Genomic DNA, 25,054 nt, shown 5'->3' on the forward strand with positions numbered 1-25,054 from the left:
TCTGGCGTTATTGACAAGGGCCCCGGCAAATAAAGAAAATGCGGTCCCCAGTGCGTGAGTCCTTGGCCCCTCATGCGTCTCAGATCAGCATTTCCATTATTCATCTCCCACCATTGCGTTGCGCTCACTTCCCCATTCCTCATTCTCCCATTCTCCTTCTCAAATAACATCCTTGCCCAGCTTAAAAAGCCTGACACCATTGTGTGAGGATAGGATGGTTGGTTCGCACCCTCATTACTGATATGATGAATAAATTGGGCTTAGGCCCCGTATTACACCAAAAACCAAAACCCAAAAAAAAAAGAAAGAAAAGAAAGAGGCGACGACAGCGAACTAAGCGCGCACCCCACGTAGCGAGTCAACCATAAGTTACAACTGCTTGAGGACATGACCACGACAGGAGACGAGGGGGATTCAATCAGGCTATTATATAATTTTTTTCCCACCTGAGCGCAAACTGCAAAACAACCCACCAAACCTGAAATGAGGCTAGAGAGAGAAAGAGGCATGGATCGTCAAACTGTTCAACGAAAATTCAACATCTTGCACTTGCAACCTCACCTAGCACGCCTCATATTATGTGTAATATATACTGATGGACCCACCGTCAACGCTCCTCCCTATATGAGAATCATTTTCCTAACATAATTTTCAATTAGCTTGAATGCCCAGAAAATATACAGTGTGTTGTGTGTGTTACGAACTGACTAGAAAACCTGAAATGTGGTTATAGAGATAAAGGGGCGGGGATCAGATTGTCCAATTCAAATAAATAAATAAAAGAAAATCTTGGAACCTTACAAGCATGCTTGAACACACGCGGAGATATTATTTTTTATATATATATATATATATGTATGTATATGTACATATATTCCAAAAGCCCAAACAGATTTCTCGTACTCATACCCTTAATGTTCACCCGAACAGATTTCTCGTACTCATACCCTTAATGTTCACCCGCAGTCAACAGTCTAATGGAGTTATTTTCTAACATAATTCTCAGTGCGTTGAATGTTCAAAATTTTTATTTATTTATTTATTCGAGCAACGAGGAAATTCGAGAATCATATAAAAAACAACCTCGGACTAAAACACCTACCAACTCAGGAAAGTGTATCAAAGAAACAAAAGAAAACCTGGCAATTCTACCTGCTAGATAATCTGGCAAGCCATTGGCTCTGGCTACATGCTCAGACACGGGAAGGGCTTCAATCACCAGCTCGTATGTTGGAGAAGAGTCTCGTGTTTCTGCTTTCTCGCCTCTCGCAGCTTCCAACACTTGATTCAAAAGGTAATCGTCCATCTCATACATCTACAGCCAGGATAGATACTTGCTGTTACCCATTCATCAAAACTCAAGAAGGTCTAAGATAACATACGAGGGGCGACATGTGGCTTGGGATGACTTGGCCTGCATGAAGAATTGAAAATTTGGAGATGAGATAAAGGGTAGAGAATCGAGAGTGACATTTGAAAATCGGAACCCATCAACAAGGCGAGGCTTGAGATATGTTTTATCCGGCTATCTTTATGCTTCGAATTCTAAGGAAAGACAAGTATGATTGTCATTGATTGAGGTAGAAAAAGTTTCTTTTCTTTTCTTTTTTTCTTTTTAACTCGTGCAGTAAAAGTTGACACTATACTCTTTTTTTAAAATTACTGCTTGACACGTAAGAACTGATGAATAATTATTACATGGGCGGTGTAGTATAAAATACACTTTTTCCACTTTCAATGCCTTTTTCCATCCCTGAACTAGACTGAGCCCAAGCATTTGGGAGCAAACATATTCGCATTTCCAATATGCAAGTGAGGGTTTCCTAATCTTCCTCCTCTCACACACTTTAGCACAATTTTTCCATGTGCCCTTTCTACTTCTAATACTCCGTTTAGCACATGCTCATAGATGTGTTGTTCTCCATAGTCGCGGCTATTAGTTTGCAACAAAAATGCCTCAATCAACGTATGTGATAACTGATAAACAGGTCCTAAAGTGATTTGCCATTTAATGGCACCAGATGAGGCTAAAGTGACACAATGTAAACCCTATTCAAAAAATAAATTCCAACATAAAAGGGCATCCCAATAATTACAAGTGACACAAATTTTATTATCAAGATTAATGAAGAATTGAGGGGAAAATATATACAGAAAACCCTATTTCAAAATTAGGCTATGAGAATATAAATTAGACCCTGATTTCAATCCAAATGAACGATTACAAGCAAAAGTCGAAAAAGGAATTGATCTAGATGATTGAAGGATTTTCTTGATTATGGAGTAAACATTGATGATCAAGAGGGATTCAAACTTCAATTTTAACAAAGCTCGCTTCAGACTGGACCAGCAAAGCTTTAGGTTTGAAGTTCCTTAACTTTTTATGGGAAAAAACAATTCTTTTTTTGGAAATGATAGAATATATATCTTTTTTTATAGGATTGGACCCTGAAGAACCCTAAGATAATAGAATTTTTCTCAACCTTCTTCTGTGTGGCTTTCTCTATTTTTCTTTTTTTTCTAGTGATCTTTATTATCGGAAGCTGATTATGGACTTGCATTGTAAAAAATTCTGATGAAGTAACATATGCTGAAGAAATGAGAATGATTTATCTAAGGAAAATGATTAAGCAACTCTAAGAAAATAAATACAAATTGATTTGTTCATAATTAAATTTTCAATATTTGTAATTTACAGTCAAACTTTTATATTACAATTGACTATTAATTTTATTGTTAATATTATTATAACATTCTTATTTGTTGTTCTTTCTATAATGAAACTGAATATGCTTTAAATATGGATGAATTTTTATACTTTTTCTGGTCTTAATATAAACTTAGTTAAGGGAATTTTTGTTTAAATTTTATTACTACAAATATTTTCTTATTATAAGCAATCATCTTTGAGACTGTTCATGTATTAAATACAAGTATATTTCTCAGTAAAAATTTAAACTTATTTATCATGTTTCGGGAAACTAATCGATATATGAAAAAACTATTTAGAAAGACTTGACCAACATATTTATTGTTAAAAGGACTTGGGACATTAACTCTTTGGCTATCAATAATTTCAAGAGGTAAATGACTTAAATGCCCTTAATAGTAATATATATATATATATATATAAAGAGAGAGAGCAGGATGAGCAATGTCCTTCGTTGTCAATATGTCACACAAAATTCTTCAGTAACAATTTATTGAGCATTAAAACACATAGACCCTTAATGTCAATATGTCACATAAGGTCCTTCAGTGTTAATATGTCTATACATAATGTATGCCTATGGAAGTTTTCTTGTATATAATGGAAGAGTCTTGCATATGATAGAAGAAACATTACATATTATGGAAAAAAAATAAAAATATCCATATGCAAATAATATTACATTTGATGAGAGAGTGTTGCATATTGTGGAAGAAATCTGCACTTGCAAAAGAGTGTTGCATATGTAGATATGTTGCGGCATAAGGTATGGCAAGCATACTTCAGTGGGCTTTGGAATTACACTGAGGCATAACGTTTTACATTATGGCATAAAATGTAGAAACTATGACAGTAATGTACTGTCATAGCAGATTTTTTGGCCAAATTTTCATCAGGCATCAGATCTTTATTTGATGTCCAACTAAGGTGAGTTAGGTGTCTATACAAAGCTCTTTCAAAACTCTAACTAATGGCACTAGTTTCATTTTCAAACTTTAACCCAATCACAAGTTGAACACTCACACGCAAACTAGAACATTTTCACTCTCAAACCATAACTAGGGGCTTAGACCACATTAATAGACTTAGGACAACTTATATAACATACCACAACGACTAGATATAACATATTTCACAAATTGTACTCTCAACTCCTTGATTTCAGAAATAGTAAGGGTACATCTTGACTTTAAAACTTAATATAATATAATACAAACATGTATATAAGTAAATTTATACTTGCATTAGTATTTTAATCTTGCTTAAATATATCAACTAAAAAGATACCACATGAACCAAGGTCCAAAATAAGTATTTCAATACCCAATATTCAATATCGCAAGTAACAACAAAATATGAACATCCTAGTTGATAGTATCAATTAACTTCACATAGGCATCTAAAATTACAAGAGGCCTACAATAGAAAATTGAGTTCCTAAACCTCTAGTGTTTTTCCTTTATTCTACTCAAAACTAATACTTGTAAAATGTTAAGTAAATGGGTAAGTACCACCACTTAGGAACCAAAATTAATATAACCTATATAAATGTATGTTAATTAATCATAGTGATGCAAATGGTATAATTAAATGAAACATATTCAGATATTGAACCATCCAATTCATATAATTACAAAGCTAACAATAACATAACATTAGATTACTTACATGAAAGGGTCACAACAATAACAATGATGTGCCCTTGCCTTCATAAGACATACGAGACCACAAAAATAATAACAATGTTGTCATATAATAATATGTATCAAAACACATATGGAGTCATGATACTAACAATCATGTGGCTGAGATATAATATGTATGATCAATGCCACAAATTTCTCACTTTCAATTCTCAAATTTCAATATTTTAATCACCTAAAACTCTTAAATCTTAAATTAATCACTACATTAGGTTTATTAACTTTCATTAGTTTCAACTAACTTTATTATACTTATCTACCACCATTAGTGGCTTCCAATAATCCAGACATTCATCACTATTGGCATTTTCATGCATAAATTTGTTCATAATTGAGAGTTCACTCTCAGATGCATAAAACCACTGTCTATAGGTTTAGATAACTCAAACAATTCTCACTAACTCTATTTAAGTCTACAGATTCAGACCTAAAGCTCCTAATATCTGAAAAACATCCTCTAACAATAAACCCTAACTTAAAAATGGTGTAGAGAGAAAGAAGAAGGAGAGGGAAGGCTTACTTTAGTAATTAAAAGCTCTAAATCTCCCAAAAATACCAACAAAATCATGCTCTAGTAGAGAGAATCACGAGCCACTTCATTTTTCTCTTTTTCTTTTCTATTTTCGCTCACATAGATACCCTTTTAAGTTAGATTCATGAAATTACGCTATAGTGTAAATGCATTATACTACAACATAATGAATAGTGGGACAAATCCTGATTTTCTATCTTTAATTTGAGTCCAAGTGACTCAATTCACTTCTAAACCCAATCCAATTACTAAAACCTAACTCAATAGGCTTATTAGTTATCTCTAACTATCCTCAAACTCATTTATACTTAAATTTATATAATTGCCCTTTAATAGCTTAGTTAATCAAAGGAATAATTTTTGAGATGTTACGCTCACATTTTAATCATGCTATCACAACAATGCAACATCACAATCATTTTTCTCAACATATTCACAATATCATTCAAAACCACACGTTTAAGATGGCTACCAACACTATGAACATTAAAAATCATTTTCACTACTATTTATGAGTAAGTATATGTGTGTGTACTTTCAAAACACTTCTACTTCACATGAATTTTATAAAAACAATGAACATGTTTTTATAATTAAAACTTGCATACCAAAATGAATGATTAATATTTCACAAGTCTGATAACCATCCAATCAGGCAAGTAAAAGGATTTGATCATCTAGTTATCTCAATCCTTTTATCACAAAAGAGTTATCCATGGCAAAATAATCACTCCTCTAGTCTCCACTAGCTTAAAAAGGTCTAAGCAATAATTAATCTACATGATTAAACACTAATAATTAATTTACAACTCGAATACACACACTCTCAAGCTGATATAAGTTATCCACACTTTTTAACTTTTATCGTTAGCTTAACCAATACTCCAGCAATAATTCATTTGACATCTATAAATTTAGACAACACTAAATTATGACCCACAATACTTCTAACTTTCATTTTGAGCTTAAAGTTCATCCAAACCCTAGCTCTCAACTCCAATTATCATAAAACCACTAATCCATTGGGGTTGGTCAAAACCCATTAAAGAATGAAAGAGGAAACCCACAACTCCCAAACTTTAGAAAATTCGCATAGAAAGGAAGGTGAAGGGATTAGTAAGCTTATCTAAATGTAAATCAAGCTTAGATTGCCTCTAAAAGGATTATAAGATGAAGCCCTCACAGACACGAGCCTTTCCTCAATCAACTCTCTCGTTTTCTCCCTTTTCCCTTTTAGCTGTCAAAAATGGACATGTGTCGTGGCGTGTTGCACAAAAAGCTATTGCATCATTTGGGCTCTCCACTTGGGCTCGACTAGACCAATACTCATCCCATCCTTCTCCCAATGCTACCTAAAGGTATAAATAACTCATTAATGTCTCGAAAAACCTATAGACTTTATTAATTTTATTACTTTACTAATTTACCTTTTTAGAATCCTAAAATTCCAAATTTAGAATGTGGGGATGTTACACCCACTTCTTGCTCTAAGTAGATAGGGGGTGTCATTGTACCATGTCCTGTTTAAATGACCAAAGTCTTCTTTGGGTTCTAGGAATTTTTTGCTAACATTCAAACGAAACATAGTTTGCAATGGCCTATTTTCAACATCAATAGACAAGTTAATGGAAACCAACTTAGCAAGCTTGAAAATCTCAAGCATAAGTATTATCTCAATCCCATTAAGAAAAGCATATGATCTATGGTGCCTCAAACATGTTGTGAAGGTTATGTTGAGTTTACCAAATTAGGTTGGCAAGAGAGAGTATTCTTTACTGAAATAGGCTTGTGTTGCAATAGAAGAACTAAAAATTGTGGAGGAGAGTGAGGTCATTTGCATGAACCGTAAAATAAACATTAAAGGGATCAAGGCTATGAGGGGTAAAAATGGAGTCAAAGCCAATGGCGAGATTCAAAAGAGACAAGGCAAAATGGCCACTATGTTAACTTGGTGGTAGTGGCGCCACCCTTATTAGTCTTCCTCAACCTAACACCTCTCATCTTTCTGCATTTGCTAAGGGAAACAACAAAGATGATAACTTCACCATCGATATCGTCTCTCAATGATGAATCAAGAAGAAAAGGGAAAATTGGGAGGGATTTAGGTGTAGGGTTGAAAGAAGAATTTGGAGAAAAAGGGAAGCAAGGGAGAATAAAACGTAGCTTGAAATGAACGACCATGTGCAAGGTCACAATTGACAACAAAGGAAGAGGTGGAGTTGTGTGTGAGGTATTGTGGTGTGGGCATTTTGATAATCTGACCATCAATCTTTATTCTTCTAAAGGATTTCAGTCCTTTAACAAATTTCAAGCCCTTTAACATAATAAATTTTTTGATCAGGTATTTATGAGTAATTTTTCCCTAATGCGTCTATCTCTTTTGTCTCCTTTTATAAATATTTTTTTCACATTACTTTCATTAATTTCACTGTTTCTTTTACTTTCTGTCTCTCACATTTAATACCTTCATTAAGAGAAAGTTATTTAAGAAAATTGACACATTTTTTAAATAATAATGAACAAATAAATAATTTAATCAATTTTTAATGTATGCGATATTATTAATTAAGTTTGTTTCATATTTAAGACCAGACTTAGGTATACAAGTTTTGTTCCGCACATAGCACATCAATTTGATGAAGCGAGAGCATTAGTAAATAACAAAAATACACCACCCGTCGATCCTAGTCCTCATCCCCTCGGCAAATGACAGTCATTCATAGCAAAATCCAAACATCACCCTTCCATAAATCAAAACATAAAATCATCATTTAATTTGAAAAACTTCCAATACACTGCAATTCTAACACACACAAAAGATGTTAATTTGTTCTCTAATAATTCGCCTTTTCAGACAATCAAAAATTTTGAACATCAATAATCAACAACTCGTCTATTTTTTTAACTTCAAGAAACTTTCACCCCATTTTCTAATAACTAATTCTGTAGAGGTTTCAAGTTAATTTTTGATTCATGAACCAATTGAATCGATCAGTTGGATCGGATTCTTTAAACTTTGCGAAGGATAGAGTTCCTAAGTTTGGAAGCTCAACAAAAGTCAAATCAACTATCGTAGAAATGGTCAATTAAGTTTCGAGAAAATTTTGTTTTGACCTGATTGATGCTTTGAGAATTAGAAACTGCAGGATAAATATTGATATGTCCAACCACTAAATTAGTTTCAGGTCCGATTCATGTCAATGGCTTTACAAATGAACTCGAATAAACTAAAGTGGACGACGATCACGTGCAAGGACAAGGAGGATTGTTTGAGCGTTACACCCAAAAATGTTGGTTTCACTGTGGATTGTGGAAGGAAGAGAAGCTCCAATATGCTCATAGAAGTCTCATAAAACCAAAATGCGAGGAAGTTGCTCAAAAAAGCCTCCGTGTGGGCAGCGCTGCTTCCCATTAACTAATTCTAGTTACAAAGGAATCTTACATGCAAAAGTATGGAAGAATAAATTTTACACTTCTTTCTTGAAAATTACAAGATTACCTAGGGGAAACAAAAGATGGAGCAAGGAATGCTTCACCTTGAAAATCAGTATTAATCAGAATTAGAACAAAAATATGCATCTCGGACTCTGTAGCTGCAACCAAGAAAAAACGTGACCGTTAGTTACCACAACAATCTGGTAAACCATGTCTCCACTAATTAATAGGCATTCCCCTCTTGTCTGCCACAGAAAACCAAATCCGGGCCAAGTTCATTGATTTTAAAGGGCCATTTTGGAAATTTGGTACGCACCTGAGATTTCTAAGAACGAGGTTTCCTGTTTGACAAAGATCACATAAAAATCCTGTGGTATGTGCATAAAGAACAATTCAGAGTTCCACCAATCAGGTAAGTAAGGGCATGTTTGGACGCGCAGGTTGAGGTGCAGGAGGTTTGATCAATGATCTTAAAGAATCCATTATACTTGAAAAAGCAGGACGTTTCCAGGGCTCGCTGCAGAAAACCATGTCAAAAAATAAATTGACAACCGAATATTAAAGCAGAATGGACGTGATGGTTGACGTTGCTGAACTCACCTGGCCCAGCAAGCCTCAATTATTGCAGTTACTTGGGGATTCAAATCACGTGGAATCTCAGGCCTTTTGCCCTTAAAGCCAACGGCTGCCACAACCTACAACACAGGATTAGTGAAAGATTAAATTGATACAAATGCCCCTTCACAGATATATGAGTAATTGTCCAGAGATTAAAACGGAAAGATACAAACAAATCAAGATTGTTAAGATCGTCATGAAAAAGGACAAGCACCAAAACCAATACTAACAGTATCTTAAACAATATGCTTGTTATAGTTAGCCTGTTCGATACATGTTTCAACCAAGACCTATTACAACAATCAGACTCCTACCGCCATTCACGAACAACATGCTTCTTGACACAATGTATTTTACAATTACTGGATTCATATACCATCACTTTTCATTAAATCCAGAGAACTCTTGACAGAAGAGAAAAGCAAGGCATATACATTAATTTCAAGTCATTTTTACGCATCAAACCTGTGCAGGATTCAAATTACTCCACGGCTGTTGCAATGTTGTTAGCTCCCACAAGATTACACCAAAACTGTAAACATCTGACTTCTCATTGGATGGCTCATCTCGTAGAACTTCTGGGGCCATCCACTCAGGCTAAGGAATAGAAAATTTGAATGAACGATAATTAAAAGAATGAAGTTATTTCATGGGAAATAATACTGAAAGAAATAAGTAAATATAACTTACAGTCCCCGCAGCAGACTTGGATGAAAGAAATGTATTTGCCTTGAGACGTGAAAGGCCAAAATCACAAACCTAAAGGTAAAAGAAAAAAATGTCAGCCAGCATTTTACTTTATTTTTTTAAAAAAGGAACATCATAGTCCACGATAACAAACACTCAGTCCTTCCCCATAAAAACTAAATGAAAAATAGATCATGTAACCATAACACCGTTGACTATACATATAGTTTATATTAACATCAAATTTTAGCAATTTTGATTCATGAAAGTATACAATGTTCTTCAATACCCTTCAATCTCCCACTAGTTCAGATAGTTCAAAATTTCTGGTTTAAAACAAATCATTAAGACAATGGAGCAGGTAAAGACAGTTATCAGCAAGCATTTCAAGAATATTCAATCAAACTGGCAATTTACATGTTTATCTTAACTTTACAGACAAGACTGCAATTGCTGTCAAGTGTCATCTAGTCATTTAAGAAACAAGTAAACAGTACCATTTAACATTAACAGCCTAGAAATTTAACAGGCTGCCATGAAACTGTCACACAAGGCTAGAACAGACAAGAACAAATTTTAAAAGACTTCATATAGGCTTGAAAAAGGAAGGAAATTTGAGAGAGCTGGAAGTATATGTCAATGGTGACTAACATTTTACATGAAATTCAAAGATCATGGATATGCTTGACCTGTCCTCATTCCTACCTTCACAGTATATTTCTTGTCTACAAGAAGGTTTGGAGACTTTAGATCTCTATGAACAATGGGAGGATTGCGTTTGTGAAGATAATTCATTCCTTTTGCCTATACATGAAAAATGAAAAATAGTGCAAAAGATTTACGGGTGATTATATTGCTACAGTACAAGAAAAAGAGAAATAGTAATTTTGATTTTTAATATGCACACCACATCATAAGCCATGCTCAATCTACGTCTCTCATCCAACATCTCTCTGGCACCAGGTTTGTGTAACAGCCTGTATAAGCTACCCCTGCATTTAGTTCAATCAACACCTCTTAGGAAGGATCTCTATCTTATGGTCCATCAAACAAAGAGTGGAAAAGGATATTGCATAAAACCTAGATAAATATTCCGTGACAATTGATAAGTTCGGAGGCTGAGTAACTGCACCCATAAATAAAACAATATTTGGATGCCGCAAGCGTTTCATTATTGCAACCTAGCAAAGGAAAAGAAGACACAGCTCAAATTAACAGCAAGTAAAACCTGTAGTACAGAAGGTGTTTCCTCTGCAGAAAACAAATTAACAGCTTAAGGTCATACCTCTCTCAGAAACTCCTTGAATCTTTCAGCATGAAAATCTTGTTCCATTAAAATTTTAACAGCAACATCCTGGAGTAAATAATATTTTAGAGTTCATATGAAAAACAAACTGAGAACATGAGCAACAAAACATAGAGAGGAGAGAGTAGGACTGGGAAAGATATCAATGAAGACATAAGTACTAATTATGCTTTACACTTCAATGAAACAATCCTGAAGGGGTATCACAACCTCCGGGAAGATCTATGAGACCCAAAAAAATGAATTCACAATCAGAATACCAATAAAGTTCAATTGTGGGGAGGGGGAATTAAAAGGCCAGAGGACAGAACCCTTTCTCTCAATAAAAAGTATCAAAATAAAAATAAACCATTTTGCAGCATTAAGGCTTCTAATATCTTCAAGAACTTTTATTTTCTTGAAACAATATGTTTTCATTTAAACTTCTGTTAGTTTGATGGGCGATTGAATTAGAAACCTATACATGCCAACACATCCTGTCACAGGAAATGGCACATGGGAACTCAATTACTTTCTTCGAACAAAACTGCAAAAAGATCTTGACACAAAAATATGGTAACTTTTGGAATTAGTAAAACAGCAAATAAATGAGTTGCATACCGAGCCATTCCACTCAGCTCGATGTACTGTTCCAAAGGAACCTGAAAATGCACCAGTCCATTTCAGTTAATGAATAAAAAAAAGTTATTCACTCAAATAATGCCAAATGGAAAATGAGAATGGGTTGTTTAAATTTCATCATATAGGTATTAATGCAAGGCTAAAAAAATGTGAAATTGATAACTAGAGGAATACCCGATCCTATTCTCTCTTTTAAAACAAGATCACTCCAAGGTATGTCAAGATCCTCCATATCAAGGCCAAGCTCCCTACAGGTTTTGCTAACAAACAGTTGACTTCCTTCAGCAAAACTCCTACACTCGGTAGCATCAACATTTGAATTTGTCAGTGTTATAGGAGTAGGCAGTAGATCCTTGCCCATGGGTGTAGAATCTACATTCTGAGGAGAGTTGCATGATGCAAATGTTTCAGAACTCTGATCATGAGTTCTCAAATGAGAAACTTCTGAATGCAGAGACTGGCAAGGAGTTTTGTTGCTATCATTTGAATTTGACCTAACATTATTTCCGCCTCTGCCCTTCCCATTAAACTGTTCTGGAATGGAGAATCCAGAGTTCCCATCAGCAATAGCTCCTCTAATATCAAATTCAGTGTATTGTATACTAGCACCATTTTTCAAATACAATAATAATCAGAGAGACATAAGAGCAAGCCAATTCATCCAAGCACACACAAACTATAAGTAATGCCTAAATATCCTACAAGTAGACTAAGAATATCACCTGCAGAATCATTGTCAAAGACAAGCTCAAGAGACACACAATCTGAAAAATACTCTTTGGCCAATGACCTGAAATCAATGGTAGGTTCAGCTGGTTTAAGTCTTGGAAAGCTCAAGGGTGAAGAAAATGAGATGGAGGATGGACCATTGAGCAAGGAATCAGGCTCGCATAAATAACCTGGCTTCCCAATTAAATCAACCAGATATTCCCTGCCATTATATATCAGATGTGAGGCGACAGCAATATGACAACAAGGTGACTCAATTCATAATGTCAATACATGAACGTTCCAGCATGTTAACCACCAAATTTTTGCTCTTCAGCAGCCAAAGACCATGGAATCCAATTCCCTAAATTATAACACTAATTGTAAATATTAATGCAAACATAATTATTGAACAACATACACCTTTCAAACCCAAATTGGACAAGACAAGAGGAAGCATCATCTCTGAACAATATTTACAGCCTTTAGCAATTCGACAGGGCAAATCAATGGAGTCAGCTAGCACCTACAGACATCATAAATGAAGCATGCCGTCTCAAAAACATTATAAACACTGAAGTAGATATACACAAGTAAAGCCTCAAACAACCCAAAGATTGAGAACCTTACTTTGAACAGTACAGCACGATGCCTGCAGAGGCCAACAGACAGACTACTTAAAGGAACAACAACAGATCCCAAGCAATCTTTAAGATCATTACTGCACGCCCTCCAGATGAAAATAAAGTCATCTTCCCCAACAGAAGCTGAACCCCTTGTTAAAGCAATAAAACACAGTCAAGAGTGTCATTACCAGACCAAGCTTGTAGTGAAAGCAATCAATACCAAGGAGACTCACCCCATACGGTTGCAAACCAACTTGGCAAGATGGTCTACAACCTCTGTTGTGGTTATGCAGCTACAAGAAATGCTACGTACTCTGTTTTGCAGCTCCTTTAAGCTAGGATCACTACGTTGATCCACCAAAACTACTTCAAGTGAAGAATCATTGCAGGGATCTACAGACTTTAGCGATTCAACTGATGGTATTCGGCCATTTTCCTGTAGATCAGTACACACAGTCCACACGTAAGGATCCATCCCATGGACAAGGTAGAAGCCATCTGGAATCTTGTCGGAGTAAGATAGGCAGCCATTGACCTGGCGCATATCATTAATAAGACACGGTATTGACACACACATATATATTAATACATAAAACAAAGCTAATGAGATGAGACTGCTTCCAATTCCTACCTAACCTTACTGTAAAGCTAAGGAATTTTGGAAAAAAATGGAAGAGGCAGGTAAGGGAAGCTTATCCTGTTGATTTAAATTTGTTCAACAACTTGCCAAGCAGACTGTAAGTTCATCTCTCGAGAACAGATAATCATAACGTACTTTAAGTCTCTTATTCTATTAGATATACTCAATTATGACCTCTTAATGGTAACTTTCCTCTTAGAACCCAAGGCAGATTCTGTTCACCCGCAATAATAACTCAATAATAAATCAACAGTTTCAAAAAAAATTTTACACAAAAATGGTGGGTACATTCTACTTTATAAAACTATTAAGCAGTCCAAAGATGAGGAAGGCACATCTTTATGATAAAGGAAAAACAAATTTCACCTAAAAAATGAGTCATTAAATCATAAAGGTCATGAAGTTAAGTGTGAAGAACAAATTAAAAGGATCCTCTGCCCACACTGAACAAATTCAGTACATATTCAATCCAAATCAAAAGTGAAAAGCTAGTTAGAAGATGTTTTTGTGCTGTCAGAGGCGTGACAGAGGAAACTTGACTGGCTTTCTCATATAGTGTTATAGGCGAAAGCCTGCCAATCCAATCAACGTTCTAAATTCAAGTCAAAGTCCATCCATAACAACCACAGAAACACAACATAATAGGATTTTTTTTGGGAAAAGAACAATAAGGATTTGTGCTAATGCAACATGCACATATTCAAGTCGAACTAAAGATCCTCCCATCACTCATTGGTACATTTTATGAAAAGATATAGATCATAGTCAACAATTGAAGCTTCAGATGACACGGTTATATAGCATTTAATCTGGCCAATAAATCAGTCGTTGATAGGTACCGTCAACCTAGTCATGCTATTGACAACCACAGCCATCGTGTGCTATTGTCCATTCATATGCTTTCGCATGTCCTTTAGTTATTAGTCAAGGCTCGGTTCATGATACAGCATGTTATGAAAAGTTGCGAACACAATCTCTTTCGCGCCTGAATTACCAATTATAATGCGAATAACGTAGTACATAACGCAGGAAAAGGGCAAAATCAACCTACCCAGAATCGATGTGACACTGCCTCTGCCGAATTTGACGATGACAACCTTAAAGTAGATTCATCTGGTAATGGATCCAGAAAATTCGGATCATCAGCGCATGTTGCCTCGGATGAGAGCCTAAGTGCCAAAGCCTGCTGCAATTGATAACTTTCCTCCGTCTGCTGCGCCCAGCTTTTACCCAACGACAACCCTCCCATACTCACCGTAGTCTCCACTAACTTGTTCCGTAGCTCGCCTCCAACACCAGCACCACTGCCAACCTTGAAACCATCGTCATGCATATAACCAAAGGTATCGATCTCATTCACAGCCGTCGCGGACAGAGTCGGAGCATAATACTCTCCGGATAGCGAGCTTTCACCAAAACTGCTACCACTAGACTGCCTCTGCAACCCGATCGATGAGTATAAATTACCGATCCGATTCCCCTGCTGAGGGACCCTCTGATCAGCAACCGAATCCCAATCATATCCTCTGTCAAGCTTGCCTTTATTGTTCTTGCCGTCCCCCGATGAAGAATCAAATAAAGAAGTGGGACCAGTAGTAGCTGCGGACAAGGCTGCATCGCCACCGAACTCTTCATCAGGAATTTGGTTCAGGAGGGTGTAGTTGGATCTCTTGGCAGGCATTTCCATGGAAACAGTTTGTATCCACTGTTCACAAAACCCTAAAACTCGCCATTTGCTGAGTAACGTCTCTCCCCGGGACCAGGTGACTGCGGATCCTTCTTGGCCCTCTCTCCAGAATTCGATAGCAGAGGAGAGGAAAAATGAAAGGAGACGGAGCTTTTATTAGGTGGCGCAATCGTAACATTCCTTTCAACTATTTTTTAGCGGCTTGGTCACTTTTTCAATGCTGTGGGCAAACCAGCATTGGGTTCACACGCGGGATCATCCGGTCACCCTTTTCTCCGTGCAGAGTATGAGGGCATAGGCATACCCTCCCTTAACCCTTCGCACGAACCGCCCCAACATTTTAATTTCACAGGCTGATCTTGCGCGAAGAGTATTTAATTATTGACATTGTTTACCGAACCTGCCTCTAATTAATTATTGACAGGATTTTTATGAGTGAATATGATATCGCAATTTGGCCGTTTTGTGTGATTAAAATTTTAACATGGCAAGTGAAGGTTGTGTATTCTTCTAGTTTTCATCCATCTGCCGTTTCACTGGCGTATTCTTTTGGAGTTGAATGGACTGTGTGGAAAGGTCGATGGCCGTGTTTTGCAGGGAAAACGCATGGGACAATTTACTGAGCAGCGTGTGGTGAAGTTGTTGGCGCCTCTTGGAGGTTGGCATTTGCAAATGGGGGAAATGCAAGGGGATGCAGCTGAAATTAATTGGTTAAAAGGTCCATGAGGCGCGTGCCGGCAAGTTCCAGTCAACCGCGCCGTGGACTATTCGGAGGTGTCGCCGTCAGATGCCGTCATGCTGCATTGCCAACAAAGTGCCATCACCTGCACTCTGCATTCCCTCCCACGTATGCATGGCCAAACAAAGAAATCGCGCCCACTCCAAATATGGCATGTTCCGTTATGAGTATGACCTGACCTCTTATTTCTTCACACTTCGGTGCTCACTTGTTTACCCCTTAATTAGTTGTTTGTATAAAATATTAAAATATATTGTTTAACTATACACATATATTACTCAAAATAAAATAACACTTGTGAGTCTAAACCGTCCACATAATTAGCACCGAAACCATTTCCCTAAGTTCATCGCTCTCCTACCGTCAAAAGGGTGAATTAGCCAAAAAGATGTGATCAGCAATAAAATTAGATAAGTCCTTGAAAATTTTATGGATGAAGCATGCATTGGAAATTAAGCCAGTTGATCACCTTCCGGTCACTTTTAATTTGATCCCTAAACTCTATCTAAATTCCATTTTATGTTTTCACAGAAGTCAATTATTTATTATAATTATCATATTTTTAAATGTTAGTGTTCAGTAAATCGCAATTTGGAGCTTGCTCTTTTTGTTTTAAAAAATCATCAAATACAAACACCCACACACTTCTACATACATTCTTTCCTGACTAGGAGCTTGCTCCTTGTGTTAATGTAGGGCGAAGCAATAGAGGATGACCGCGCGGCCTAAATAGCAAACACCTGCTCTTCAATGTCAACCCTTTCGTACATATATTTCAGCGCCTGAGGCCGTCAAACCCGAGCATCGATATTTCAATAGCCTATGGTAACTAGCAAATATGAATATGATACTCCCTTCACCATACTTTTAAAAGAATTTGTCTATTATAGGTACTTGGATAGATTAAAATATTATTAAATACATTAATTTTAATAAAATTTATTAATATGTAAAATTTTATCTAAAAATATCTTGTAACTTGAGACAAAAAAAAATATAATCAAAATAAATTATAGAATGACATTTAAATGCTTGGTGATTATGAGAACCGGTTCTTTCAAAAATAATTTACAGCGATCAAACTAAACAATAAACTTAGATAAAAATTATAGGAATTATTGGATATTATTATAAAAAAATTAAATTTTTATTAACATGTAATAAATTAAACAGGCCAGTTTTTCATATCTACAATAAATATGCATATTTATTATTGAAAGAAGCACATTCCTTTAATTAATTCTCATACTTATCACTTTCCGGCTTATCACGTGATATTATAGCGTGGCTTTTATAATAAAACGAACTCATGCAAGCTATGACGGCAATATCATGATTATAGACTACAGAGTTGAGAACAATGTCCACTTTTTATCTCTCAGCAAAGCTTGAATAACAAATTAATGAAAAGAAACCTATTATTATTTTTTTTTAATCAAATGATCTCTAGCTCTTGTTTGATTAATAAACATATAAAAAATAAATATATCATGTTATAAACTGATACTCGCTGTTTTGCTTTTAGACAACCCAATTAAATATAAGACGAAGTTGTTTTATATATATGTATGCATGTATTAAAAAGAGAAGGCATACAATGATGCTCACAAACTTGTCCAGCTTTACCGGATACTATTTGAAAGCCCAAAACTGCAGGCTGTGGGGTTCGAACCCACGCGCACTTATGTGCAGAAGATCTTAAGTCTTCCCCCTTAACCTCTCGGGCAAACCTGCACCGTTGTGTGATGGATGTGTTAACAATTAAAATGACTAAAAACAAAATGCTTCCCTATATTTTTTTATATTTAAATATATATGTGTATATATCTTTTTATTCTTGTTATGAAATTATGAAAACAGGAGACTTAGTTGATCATCTTGCTGTCTAAACTACGAACATGTACCCACGCGATCCAAGACTAAGCTTCTTGTGTTAATTTAACAAAAATTTGAGTGGAAGTGAATGTACAACACAATACTATTATTGTTACGTATAGCTGAGATGGTTTATTTTCAAAGGAGACAAAGCAAAGAAGGGGCACATTAAAAAAGTGAAGTTGCAAAATAAAAATTAAGAACAACAAAATCTTTCAATCCATCTGATAATCTATTAAGAGTAACAATGCCATTTAACTTTTTTTAGTTTCCTTTACAGTATACTTCATTCAGAAGAACACCTGTAATTTCTTAACATACCCGGATATTCAATATATTCACAGATATTCAATATATCCACATAAAAACTAACACTATTGAATTGAGGCACGTCTATTTATGATTCACAACCTTAAAGAATCACCATCCTCTCTCATTCTACCAAATCCCACCTGCTAGAACTTGCTAGCAATAGAGTATCTTACAATCTTGAGAAGACGAAGACACGGTAACTGAAACTGCCGAATGAAGATCACTTCATGTTCAAAGTTCTTCTACGAGTTTGGAACAAAGGTGCCTACATATCCAAACGCCATGATGAAGAAGGCAACTGCTTGGATATAAAGGAATATGAAGTAATGATTTTTCCCGAACAGGAAATCATAGCACCCACAGAAGAAGAGGTAAAATCCGACTCCAAGCTCTAACAAGTGAAGCCTAATCATGTTTCAGCACGCAGACCACATACACGGGTCAGAAAAGGTATTCTTCAAGTATAAAATAGAGTATAACCGAGTCAAAATCACCAAATTCGTACCTGTCTCCAATCCGAAAGCGAGGCTTCTTGGACGTTTTAGTGCCTACTTTAGCTTTGAGAGCATCTCCAAGTTTTTCAGTGACAATCCATTCATTCACTCGACTTGCCTCTAGCAGACCAATAATTGTTGCCTTTGTTCGGTGTAGAGACATGACATTCTCAAACAGAATCCAGAACACTAGTAAGTGCAGTGACCTGAAACGCAGGAAACGCAGAATATATGGGTTCAATAAAGTTTTGCTTGCAAAACCTCTCATGTGTTGAGGGTAACTGATAGCAGAGTGGCACAGAAAAAAAGCAAAATTGAAAGAAATGAAGACCTAGGAGTTCCAACTGCATTAAGAAGGGTGATGATGGAAGGGATATAGACAGCTCCCCACTTGGGGACCACGACCTCGGGCACCACAACAGTTGCAGGCAGTACTGCGCAATAGAATATGAAAGTGTTGATGTGGGCTATGACTTTCCGAACAAAAAAGAAGCTGTAAATCACATAGATCTTCTTCCACAAGGACACTTTCTGTAGAGGACATATATATAAAAGCCAATGTCAATATCTCGCAATACTGATGTTGCAAGGAGGCAATCATGAATCATTCATACCTTGTTTGTCATAATCTCCCAAACCATTTTCCTGAAAAGATTGGCCGGTCCACAAGACCAACGATGCTGTTGGTAGCGATACGCCTTGAAAGTGCTTGGAAGTTCGTTTTTAACCTGTGGCCAGATCACCCACGTCAAAGAGAGAAAATCGAATTCTAATTGATGGCAATGGCCGAAGTATGTTGAGAAACTTAGAAGTGAACCTGTAAATTGCTTAAGTAGAGGAATTTCCAGCCTTTAAGACTGGCTCTCACGGCGAGGTCCATGTCTTCCACGGTGGTCCTATCCTTCCAGCCACCAGCCTCATTCAGAGCCGAGATCCTCCATACTCCCGCAGTCCCTGCATCATTATAAGATCACTTAACTGAATTGTACTCAGCTAGTGCTTCGCTTGCAATATTCGTTGGCTTCTTTTGTAATCGTGGCATAATTAGAGGAATAAGTCGGCACCGTTAAATCCGAAGAAGGCATAGGTGGAAGACCCCACTTCTTGTTCCACCGTAAAATGATAATCCAGCGACATCTCCTGCATCCTTGTCATCAAACACTCGTCCGAATTCACTGCAAAAACATTATCATTGTTCGGTTCATATTCGTTCCCGCGTCACTAATTAAACAAGCTTTCCCTTTTTTCTAACAATTCTGAAAAGGAACATTTGCACTCAACATTCTAAAAGTAAATACAGTCATATTAAAAACAAAAAAAAGTTTAAGTTTGAATTATCTCCGAACATTCTTGAACCTAAAAGTTTTTAATTGAAAATAATAAATTCTAACATTTTTTTACTATAATTACAAACTTGTCTGGAATTCCTCGGCCCCCAAAAGTCACGACCCTCTGTAGATGTTGGGTTGCCGTTCAACTACTACTATTTATTGAGTGGTGGACTCTGGCTTCATCGGTTGTCCCGTTATAGCAATCTTGCAAGGTAGTCGCAAAACACATGGAAAATCCCAAATACTATCTACTAGACAACGTGGGCTCCTGTCCCAGTTGTCCACTTCCTAATTCCTATAACCTTCTACCTTAATTTATTAATCCTATTAACCTGTGCTGTTTATAGCAGCTCCTATACTATGATCCATATATTAATCCAGATCTGGTTTTTGTTATCCGCATGTGAAGTGCTGGTCCAATGTTTATCTGACTTTTCGGCCACACAAACTATCAGTGTCGCGGCTGCTGCTATACAGCGAAATAATCATCTATCAGCTGTTTGTGGAAAACTTTCCTTGACATGTTGTACTACAAAAATGCAGAGGTGTTAAGTTGCTATCGCCGACTTTCCACGGGATTCAAACAAGACGACACCAAACAAAGTGGGAGAACTTAAAATATATGCTTTTCATTAAGCTACATGTAGAATATATATTTGAAAAGATGAGCATGAAGAACTCATCTTTGATGTGCATCGTGGAAATTGAAATTGGATAATTTATATACCTAATAATTAAAATTATTTAATGTGCGTCGTACAATTCAAATTTAGACACGGCAAGTATGATTTTTTTTTTTTAAAAAAAAAGCCGTTTCATTTGTATCCGTTTGGAGGCGAGTATAAAGTGGGCCCCGTCAACGGAAGAGTTGATTATACTCCCCCCCGTGGTTCAAACTTTAAAATTAAATCCAAGACAATCTTGGGCTAATTACAATTTGATTTTGAAGGGTTGGCGAACCACAAGATGGGACCTATCAAGTCCAACGAAACACAAATTCCAAAACGACCGACAGTGGTGTTAAACGAATCGGTGATTTTAAAACTTACTGCCATAAACAGGATACTAATTAGTGAAAAAAGGAAGAGAGAAAATTACCGAACTTCCAGCGAGCCTGAACGAGGGCTAGCTGGCGATTATGGAGGAGGAAAGGGATGGTGCGCCAGAGGAAATCAGGCTCTGGTTGAAAATCTGCGTCCAAAATGGCAACGTAGTCACACTGCTTCACGTAGCTTCGCTTCATCCCTTCTTTCAGAGCCCCTGCTTTGTACCCGTTTCTGTTGTCCCTGATCTCGTACTTTATGCTTATGCCTTTGCTCGCCCATCTCTTGCATTCCATCTCCACCATGCTCTGCATTGTTTGTCACAGTTCTTCTCACTATCACTGAATTCATGTCTAACGCACATTTCTTCATCTACATACCTTAATCGTGGGGTCGGTGGAATCGTCCAGAACTTGTATTATGATCCTATCGGAAGGCCACGACAGCCCACAAGCTGCTCCAATGGATAGATGATAAACCTGCATTTTACGTACAGACAAGTATACACATGTTTATCGAACTCCAAATGAAGGGTTGAATAAAATATGGGGTATATTTATCACGAGGCCAAAATTTGCAGAGCACCTCTCTTTCGTTGTACATCGGGATTTGAACAAGAACCATCGGGTAAGCTGAGTTCCCCAGCTCTACGTCGTCCTTCATTGCCTCCCATTTGTAACGCTTCTCTGGTTTTCTCCCGAGTAGTTTGACGAATGTGATAACGAGACCCATGTACACCCTCTCGAAGAACAACAATAAGGACATGATCAAGCACAGAGCCACTGCTATTCTCAGGAGCGGAACGATCAATGGGGCCTTGATTTGACTCCAAATCAACCCAATTTGCAGGGCAATGTCGTCTCTGACCCCTTGAAACGCATCCGGCAGAATAGTGGTGGATGAAAGCCGATCCATTTGAAATGTTGTCCCTGAATTTACAGAGAGGAAGGGCACAAGCTGCCAAGAGTAGAAGACAGGTACTCACTATGGAGAAAGTATTAAAAGAACAGGCTTTGGTAGAGAAACTGGAATATTTTTCTTCTTGTTTGTTTGTTTTTTTTTTTTTTTGGGTGATTGTTAATTTGCTTCTGAAGCAAGCAAGACAATGGAAGTAGAGCTGGAATGTGAGGTTACTCAGTACTCTTTGCTCCGAACCCCACTAATTAGCAAACACTCACAGGGAAGCAAAGAGGAAAACGGCGGCAGATCTCAAACTCAGGACTCGTAAGAAATGAGAGGGAACAGATATGGAAAAGGAATGGGGTTGCGTGCCTCCTTTTTCACCTTTCCGAAAGTCAAAACCTTCTCAGCTTCTGCCTTCCTTCATCAATGAAGCGAGAGCAGAAGCAGAAGCTGCATGACACTACCACTGGCGAGAGCGAGAGAGAAAGGTGAAGAGCAAGAGAGAAATAAAACAATGTTTTCTTTAGCAAGTGCTTATCGAGTCGGGGGTGGTGCCTTCTCTCTCTCGTCACCCTCTTTATAATATTTCTTTGCTCTCTTAGATGCCTCGCACCTTAATACGCCGCCATGGGCATGCTGTCACTGTTCTTCATCGCTTTCTGTGAAACTCTCTCAATGATTTTGACTACAACTACAACTAGTTAAATTGCCTGCATTGTACCAGCCAAATTGCTTTTAAAATCATTACTTGTAAATATGATTTATAAATAGCTTGATTTATTATAAAATTTTGTACCATATAATTAGTTTACGCGATGAAACTCAGGCAGGAAAAAAAATCGAGTAAAAGAACTGTGAAAGAATACAAAAACAAACGACCAAGCGGACTCGGGCCAAATTTAAAGTACATTAACCTGTTTGCCCTTGTTGTTCGCCAGTTTACATAACTGTTGTACAGAGATCACTTGTTAGGATAATACTTTGGGTAGCTTTTGGATTAGTGGATTAGATTTGAATTTAAAATTTAAAATTTTACATTTTAAATCTCACAGTTAGATTAGTATATTCAAAATTCTTCATTTGGCTAATTAAAAAAAATTCAGATAAAGAAGATAGATGAGTTAAGATTCAAAATAAAAATAAAAAATTAAAAATGATAAGTTTACTTATATTTTTCAATTAACGAGAAATTAAAAAAGATATAAGAGTTATAGAGATATTAATAACAAAAATACAAAAAGAATGAGATATTTCAAGTAATTAAAATTTCAAATGATTAGAATATAAGAAAAAATTAAAATTATAAAGAAAATGTAATAAGAGATGGATTTGGAACAAATCCATAAAATTTTGTTTATCCAAATGAGTGATTTGATCCAAATTTAAATTCACATTAATCCAAATACACCACTATAGAATATCAAAAGAGAAACTTATAAAAAAAATATTAAAAAAACATACATTTTGATCCTTACACTTTGTCCATATTTTGCTATACGTCCCTACACCTTTTTTTGGTGTTTTGAATTCCTATATTTTATTTTTTATGTTTTACACTCATTTAAAGTCCCTACACTTTATTCATTTTATTTATTTAGGGACTTAGAACACTGAAAAATGAAAATGTAAAGACCAAAACATTAAAAAAAATACAAAGACATGTAGCAAAACATGAGCAAAGTGCAGGATCAAAATGTATGTTTTTTTAAAAATATTTTTGTGTAAATTTGTTATATCGTACAAAGAAAAATTCATGTTGTCATCCCCTTGTGGCCTTGCCACTAGAGAAGCAAAAGAGCATGGCCAGCTCACTTGGGGTTTAATGGTGGTCCCATCCCATAGTTTGCACTTCACACTAGGCTTTTGTTGTGAATTATTGATAAAGAAATATTATATTAACTAAAACTTGAACCTACAGCGAATCTTTAATAGCGTGATATCAGAATTTAAAGGATCCACTTCCTAATTGCTAAAACTGTAAGCCTCCTGGAGTTGAGGAGAAATTAGTGACCAAAATCTAAGATTGGGGTTATGGAATATAAAAATTTAGCTTGCGTAACGACGACAAGATGGGGGGTGGGGCAGACAGGAAATTATAAATGATCATAATCACTAGTCACAAATCTTTCTAAATCTTCACATAATACCCTGGCTTGTAGTCAAATTATATATAAATTGAATTCCTAATCAGCGTGTTGATATCATTATTGGAAGTAAACATAAATTTCATTCTGTTCATCATTATTCATCTTGAACTACCTATGTTAATTATATATTAATCTTATCCTACCTTCACTTATGGTTTTAACTTTTAAGCCCCCGTCATACAGACAAATATAACAAAACCTTATATATCTAATTGAAGCACTTGACTTTTGCACTAACCTAAAAAAATTTTGATGAAAAAAATGGCAGTAATTACAAAATGAACCTTTTTGTACTTGGAGAACACGTTAGTGGGGATATATAATATTATAACATGGCAGTCATAAATCTTTCTTAATCTCCACCTAATAATATTCAAGCAACAGTCAACACAAATGTACATTGAGCACTCAATGGTATTAAGGACAAACCACTAATTAAGACCAAAACTTCAAATAGTGAATCATTTACACGCTGCTGTTATCCATCAATCCCTTACCATTGCTGAAGATGATTTTTGATCGCTTTATGCTTGTCTGTCTTGTGGAAGAAGAAAGCGTCCCCAGAAACGTGCACATGTATTCCAGCTTTTAAAACTCACCCATACAAGTTTGAAGAAGAAGCCATATATATGTTAACAAAATAACAAGGGATCCACACAACACTAGAACTGAAGGAAGTATGTTGCTTTTTCCTTTTTGATCAAAAGCAGAGATAGATTTCACATGGATATTGATAATTGTCCAATTATAAATAAAATTACAGTTACAATTTTCCATATTAGAATATTATATTGAAGAAGAAAAGATATTGCTGTGTTGGCTTGTTGTAGCAAAAAGTAAGGATCATATGAGGCAAGCATAGTAGTATGGACTATGAAGTGAAGTTACTTGGTGAGGTAGACTTGAAAGCAAAAGGCTGGTTTTGTAAGCACCTACT

The 25,054-nt window shown here is 36.1% G+C and overlaps 2 protein-coding genes and 1 non-coding gene across 3 annotated transcripts; all 3 read right to left on the bottom strand.

The window, feature by feature from the left end:
- Positions 1-8,078: 8,078 nt before the first annotated feature.
- On the bottom strand, positions 8,079-15,597 carry LOC129306128 (serine/threonine-protein kinase CTR1-like). Its single transcript, XM_054946509.1, is given in 17 exon segments — positions 8,079-8,538; positions 8,697-8,897; positions 8,981-9,075; positions 9,464-9,595; positions 9,689-9,757; positions 10,391-10,489; positions 10,593-10,677; positions 10,766-10,866; positions 10,971-11,039; positions 11,592-11,632; positions 11,787-12,146; positions 12,335-12,543; positions 12,744-12,789; positions 12,792-12,846; positions 12,951-13,095; positions 13,180-13,481; positions 14,638-15,597. Coding segments are annotated over 16 exon segments (2,553 nt in total). The 5' UTR covers positions 15,274-15,597; the 3' UTR covers positions 8,079-8,538; positions 8,697-8,788.
- A 2,066-nt stretch (positions 15,598-17,663) lies between these two features.
- TRNAL-UAA (transfer RNA leucine (anticodon UAA)) lies at positions 17,664-17,746 on the bottom strand. Its single transcript has one exon. It is a non-coding gene; the product is annotated as a tRNA-Leu (tRNA).
- Positions 17,747-18,115: 369 nt separating this feature from the next.
- LOC129306731 (glucomannan 4-beta-mannosyltransferase 9-like) lies at positions 18,116-22,511 on the bottom strand. Its single transcript, XM_054947459.1, has 9 exons — positions 21,653-22,511; positions 21,448-21,546; positions 21,123-21,375; positions 19,758-19,868; positions 19,511-19,647; positions 19,308-19,421; positions 19,025-19,224; positions 18,705-18,899; positions 18,116-18,604 (listed from the first exon to the last, which is right to left on the bottom strand). Exons 1-9 carry the CDS (start codon positions 21,980-21,982, stop codon positions 18,442-18,444), a joined length of 1,602 nt encoding a protein of 533 aa, XP_054803434.1. The 5' UTR covers positions 21,983-22,511; the 3' UTR covers positions 18,116-18,441.
- Between the last annotated feature and the right edge of the window lie 2,543 nt (positions 22,512-25,054).

Source organism: Prosopis cineraria, unplaced genomic scaffold (genome assembly GCF_029017545.1).
Source record: "Prosopis cineraria cultivar Desert tree isolate PC_DT_omini unplaced genomic scaffold, ASM2901754v1 PC3, whole genome shotgun sequence".
In the NCBI taxonomy this organism is placed as follows: domain Eukaryota; kingdom Viridiplantae; phylum Streptophyta; class Magnoliopsida; order Fabales; family Fabaceae; genus Prosopis; species Prosopis cineraria.

Bases quoted from the DNA above. Each gene is read 5' to 3' on its own strand.
- LOC129306731 (XM_054947459.1), bottom strand. From the start codon at position 21,982: ATGGATCGGCTTTCATCCACCACTATTCTGCCGGATGCGTTTCAAGGG. The intron at 21,547-21,652 runs GTGCTCTGCAAA...CGTAAAATGCAG, and splicing joins CGATGTACAACGAAAGAGAG to GTTTATCATCTATCCATTGG. The intron at 21,376-21,447 runs GTATGTAGATGA...CAAACAATGCAG, and splicing joins CCACCGACCCCACGATTAAG to AGCATGGTGGAGATGGAATG.